At 46.1% G+C, this 5712-nt stretch overlaps 1 protein-coding gene across 1 annotated transcript; it reads right to left on the bottom strand.

Moving 5' to 3' along the window:
• Positions 1-2914: 2914 nt before the first annotated feature.
• On the bottom strand, positions 2915-5712 carry LOC129618390 (uncharacterized). The gene is made up of 7 exons (XM_055533140.1): positions 5616-5712; positions 5463-5569; positions 3899-4054; positions 3688-3853; positions 3444-3618; positions 3149-3396; positions 2915-3096 (listed from the first exon to the last, which is right to left on the bottom strand). Exons 1-7 carry the CDS (start codon positions 5710-5712, stop codon positions 2915-2917), a joined length of 1131 nt encoding a protein of 376 aa, XP_055389115.1.

Genomic DNA, 5712 nt, shown 5'->3' with positions numbered 1-5712 from the left:
GCAAATTTTTACCAGATGGAGGAGATGCTTCGTGATGCATTTCATTCAAATGGTTCAATTTTTTCTTGAGTTCCTTTTGATGTATTTGCTGCTTCAAATAATGAACACGAAGCTGCTGTTCAAGCTCTCCAATCAAGCGTGTCTTGAAATCTACGGGAAGGTCACTTCTGCGCAAACTTGCAAGTTTTCGTTCGACAGCATGCTGCTCTTCCTGTTGCTTCAAGTGAACTTCAAGCTCCTATAAGGAATAATTAGCGATTTAGTAGCAACAAATGTGATATGATTCGCGTACTTTCATTAATTCCTTCTTCTGATTTTCTTGTTGACGAGAAACAAAAGAATCACCTCCGCCGAGAACGTTTGAAGGCTTGAGTTGCTGACGCCTTTGTTTCTGTTGCACGCGGTTGTATAAAACTTGTAGTTGGGTTCGCATGTCCTTCTGTTCATTTTCCATCTCATGGAACACCCTATCCAGACGACGTCGCTGACTTCTGATATCATGAGGTCGGGGTGGTTTCGAATGCCCACTGGATTGCGCTAATGTTCTATAAACCAGGCGAAGTGTTGGAGGGGGGAGTTCACTCGCCGCCCTGGTCCCGACAGAGAGATGCCTGTCGCCAGTGTAAGTGACGATCGCCCGAACCCACGCAAGGGAGTCTCGACCATCAAGTCCGTTTCCTCGCATGGATTGCTGGATGAAGTTATTGAAGCTTTGGTGACGGAGATCGATTGGGATTTCTAAGCGAGAGGCTGCACAAGCAGCAATTGTGTGAGCGAGAGGCGATGAATGGCTCGAAAAAATGGAAGCTCCATCCGGAACGTGAAATTGGTTGTTCGTGAGATGATCAGGTGGAATTCCATAGAGCTTGACATCAATCTTCGGAATTTGGACTCCTTCAGGACAAAAGGCTTCGAAGAGAAGGGAGGCTTCGACAAGTTCAGCGTCTGGAGCTGCGAATGCTGGAAGAAGAAAATTCCGAAACTGGAGAACAAGATTTTGAAAGAAAGACGCTTCTAAATAGAATTCGAGTCTACGAATGGTTACCCGAAGTTTTGAACCCCCAGGCTGGCTGCAAACACTCCCTAGGATTGGAGCACGAAGGGACTTCAGCAACAACATCCGAAACATCTCCAGAGATTTGGACCTTCGGAAGATCCAACGCGTCAACGAAACCGATAGGTTTGACAATTCCGTCGTTGGATGGCAAAAGGAGAAGTTCAACGATGCGCGCTGCAGGAATCACTCGAACTGAAAATTCTCTTTTCTCGTGCACTTACTTTTCATCGAAGGGCCCAGCGACGTCCAGGTCTCAGAAATCAAAGGGCTGTCGACGCGATATGGAGTAGAATTTTTAGGTGATTTCTTCAATTCAGCTCGATGCGCCTCAGCAGCGGGGAGCTCATCAGTCGCAATGACGTCCAATACACGCCCCACCATTGAATCTGGAATGTCAACAATGATGTCAGCCGTTGATCCTGGAGGGAGACGCAAACTCTGAAAACAGATTGACGGTTGATGATTTAATCCTCTTCTTCGGGAGTTTGAAGCCCAAATCTTTCTTGATGAATGCCCACTTACATCTCTCGTTGTTTGATTTGAATTGTGGCTAAACAAATCCATATTTTCCCATTGGGTCTCAACTTTGAAGACGAGATGAGGAATTCGAATCAGCAACATGCGTGCATTACAGACATTCAGAATGCGCAATCGGTGTTGAGACCCAGAAACCAACGCTAATTGGGGACCGGATGAAATGCTCTCGCCATTCACCTGAAATCGTAACACTGAACGTCAAGACGCTTCTGTAGACAAATACCAGAATCACATTCCCGACTCTCCCGTTGAATTGATCTTCGGCCCGTTTGAGTGGCGTCCTAAACGGAGGGTAAATTTGCCACGTTTTGGGGTCGAGAAGTGGATCGCTGAGAACAACGAGAGGGGCATTGGTGTGTTCGCTTTGTGTCTCTTCCACGATAAGGGCACCGAACAGTCCCATTGGGACTTGGCGTTGCGCATCGACCGACGAATGATATTGAAACGTTCCGGAAAGCGACAAAAGAATTCGAAATCTGAAAAACAGAAACCGCAAACTTGCGAGAAGAATGAAACGGTCTTACAGTCGTGTTTGGCCTGGCTGAACGAAACCTCCCTCGAGAGGATCACGAGCAGACTACCGCACATGAAAACGTATGAGTGACCGTCACAAATTAAGTTCACTTACAAAAACCCCAGGGATGAATAATCCAGTAGAAACAGGGAGGAGGTTTCTCAGCTGTATCTCTAATGTATCGCCCACCCTTGCTCGTATTGTTGGACCAGGCACTCCCCCGTTGAACGTCCAAACTTCTGTCGTATTTGGGGCGAGTTTCGGCGGCAAAGTGAGAGAAGGGGGAAAGCGATAAACTCGGGCTTTCGTCATCGTAATGGAGTGAAAAAAAGTTCAGATATTGAACCTGCGCAGTAAGAACAATCGCGAAGGTTTTTCCCGATCCCGTGTTGATTATTTCGGGTGGGGCCTTGACATCTGGATAGGATAGTCTCTTATCGGTATTACAAACTGCTGTCTTCTCTTGTATTGTTCCATTGCAGTCGTAAAGCCTCTGATGAATAACAGATTCATCGAGCATGTGGTTTGGATGGACCCCATATGAATCAGCTAGGAAAGAAAGGAAGGATCAGCGATGCAGAAGTATAAAAACATCATCCTCACCAGCTGGCAATCCATTTGAAACTGGAAATAATGAACAAGTTAACAAAAACAGCGTCAGAAATGTCATTGCGATTGGAGTTGCGCAAAAACAGAAGTTGAATGTTTTTAAAAATATAACACACGCATCAATAGCCAAAACAGCAGGGGAAGGTTCCAGAATAGGAAGCCATGGCATGCATGCAGGTGCATAAAGCAATAGATTTCTACCGGGCAAACACAACCGGAAAATGGCCACTCGAAAACGAAGGTTCAGGTGATGTTTCATCATTCAAGAATCGAATTCCTGATCCAACTCCTCCAGCACTGAAAAATGATGCTACTGTTAGTTCTGTCAGGGGCTTGTCGGATAGATCAGTCCGGACCTCCGGCTCCGACAAAAGCAGCCCTATGATAGAGAAGCAATTTTACATGTTAGCAATCATCATGTGGTGGCTCACGAGAATCAAAAGCATCGAAGAATTGCTGCAGCGTTGCGTTGGATTGGGGCGTGAGGCCTTCGAGAAAATGCAGTGCATAATACGTAAAGCGATCGATGATCGGAACACCAATTGCGTTGTCTTCATGATGGGAATATGAGTTCTGTCCTTTCTTGCTACACCCAGCAGCGACGATATTTGGAGAAACGAAAGTCGTTTGAAGGGTAGCACTTTGGCAACTATCAACAAGAAATAAGATCCTGCCATACCTGATTGAATAACAAACATTAAACCTAATGGCTAGCATCTCATTTACCTATTCTGCTTGTACATTTGATGGAATGCATTACTGATATCTTGCGAAGTGATCACCTCCCAGTCCTGGAATTTCAAAAATTGATCTCCACCGTGACCAGTCAGAAAGAAAAATATATGACTAGAGCGATCAGTCAGCAGTCGCTTCGATAGTGGAGTCCAACCAGGCTGTCGTCCTAAAAATTGTTCAACGGTGGAGATTCTAACGTCCACATGCCATAGACAGTGGGCGTTCCCCGCCATACCTGTTAGAAGCCTCAAGACGTTATCCACTGTGACCTCCTCCCCTCTAAAGTCCACTTCGACGTCTTCGCCGTAGAGATCCAAACGCGTTTGACGATCATTGAAAAGTCGGCCGGGTTCAGCGTTGCGAGCATTGCACGCTACATCATCAGCAAGCATCAAAATTATCTGAAACAAATGAGTCACGGTCGATTCGTCTACACAATGGTTTACTTGATTATCTGGAATTCCTAGTCTCTTCACTGTTCGATAGAATGATAACGCGTTCGAGGCATGACGATAGTTGTAGTAGTACCGACTCGCGTCTATGATAACCGCCCATGCGTTGCGACCCCCGTCGGGGGCTGCGTTGTTGTGAGGCTCAAAAACCTGAGATTTGCACGAAACTAAGAGTAAGACAGCAGAAAGTATGAAAAGGAGTCTCATGTTGAATGGCGGACCTGATGCCTGCTTGAGCCTCCCATCCCTCTCACGCAAACCATCATTCTTCAAAAATATTGCGTCTTCACGGATGAGCTTAATGTGCGTAATTTTGTTTAGCAAGTGTGCGGTTCTCAGCTCTTGTCGTTGGAAGCATCGCAGAAAGAAAGACGCTCAACTTCAGGAAGGCAATTACGTTCATGGCCTCTAGCAGCGCATTGATAAAAGATGATTCAGGAATTAGTGCACTGTGTAACATTAAGTCAATAGAATCACGTGCCTATTGCATGTGGCCCTTCAAAACAGGTGCAATCCGGTTGAAAGAAGCCCGAGGATCCCAAGATTTATTTAAACATCTCTAAACTCTCAAGTCCCTAGACAGTTTTCCCTTCAATCAATGGCTAAAGATGATGTCACCCCGCTCCATGACGTCCGCTCAGTTATACGTGCTCGAAAATATCGAGCAAAACTGTGGGCTGGCGCTTTCGGGTTTGCACTTTTTGCAACGTCTGTCTTTTATCTTGTTTGTGATCGGTCCATTCTAGCTCTCGTCGAAGTTCTTCTTACAGCAGCATGTGCAGCGTTCATGGCATTCATCAAGCGACGTCGGCCCACCCCACGTGATCTCAACGGGTTGTGCATCATTGTTTTTGTGATTGGCGCTTCTGCAGTCACCCGAGCCTTCGTTTTTAGGTTTCTTCGGTCTTCCGATGTTCAATGGATGCTTATTGGGGCTGCAGTTTGCGGCGCATCGATCACCATAACAACTGGTGGTCTAATTGCTTCCATGATCCACCTCAAGAAATTTATTCTCTTAGAGTGTCCAGGATATGCATCTGACGCCTCGTTTCTGTAATGATTCCAACCAATCAAAGAGTTGGTTGCAACCAAAGTATGGGACTATTGCAATTCGGTTCAAGATGGTTTGCGAGGCGTCATGAGTGGCTTTCTCTCAAACGGAAGGCCCGACTGGTCAAAACCGGGTTCAATGCGGCACATCGATTTCTATTGTGGGATCGATCAGCCCGAATCAGGAACTGAAGAGCCCTACAGGAGTTGCGAGCGGACGTGTAACAATAGTGATGCTAGAAAGAATAGCACACGCAACATTTTTCATTTTTTTGTGAATGGACTGTAGAGTTGCTTCAAATGTCACCCTGCACGTTTCGGGAGCAAGGCAAACACATTGCCCCAGGCAGATAGAGCAATGGCACCTAGACGATTAACCCCAGGAAGCTGTAAGCGGAGGAGTTTTATAATGGGACCGGATGAAAGAACGGAGCTAAGCCGACCCAACGATGTTAGAAACGCCTGGCAAAGCACTATCGTAGAAAGAGAGAAAACACAATTGACCTACTGTTGGTGTTGATCTGACGCCTGGGTTCGTCGCTGTTGTAGTTGAACTGCTGCTAAGCGAATATTCCAACACCTCAATCTTTCCTTGATCATCTCCCTCTAAGATGTCTGAGTGATGAGATATTGGAATGTTTGTAATGTGCGATGAGCTCACGCAAGGCAGATCCGGCTGCTAGATACTCAGCAGATACGACAGCGATTGAGTTCAGAGTTGTAGTTGTTGGGGATTTCCTTGAAAGAAGTGAAAGCAT

The sequence above is a fragment of the Condylostylus longicornis genome, unplaced genomic scaffold (genome assembly GCF_029603195.1).
Source record: "Condylostylus longicornis isolate FDR11 unplaced genomic scaffold, ASM2960319v2 ptg000863l, whole genome shotgun sequence".
In the NCBI taxonomy this organism is placed as follows: domain Eukaryota; kingdom Metazoa; phylum Arthropoda; class Insecta; order Diptera; family Dolichopodidae; genus Condylostylus; species Condylostylus longicornis.
This window is presented reverse-complemented; position numbering and strand designations above follow the sequence as displayed.

Excerpts from the sequence above, each read along its gene's own strand:
- LOC129618390 (XM_055533140.1), bottom strand. The coding sequence starts at position 5,712 with ATGCTTTCACTTCTTTCAAGGAAATCCCCAACAACTACAACTCTGAAC. Across the intron at positions 5,570-5,615 it reads AGCAGCCGGATCTGCCTTGC|ACATCTTAGAGGGAGATGAT; the intron begins GTGAGCTCATCG and ends CTCATCACTCAG. Across the intron at positions 3,854-3,898 it reads TAGGAATTCCAGATAATCAA|ATAATTTTGATGCTTGCTGA; the intron begins GTAAACCATTGT and ends CATTTGTTTCAG.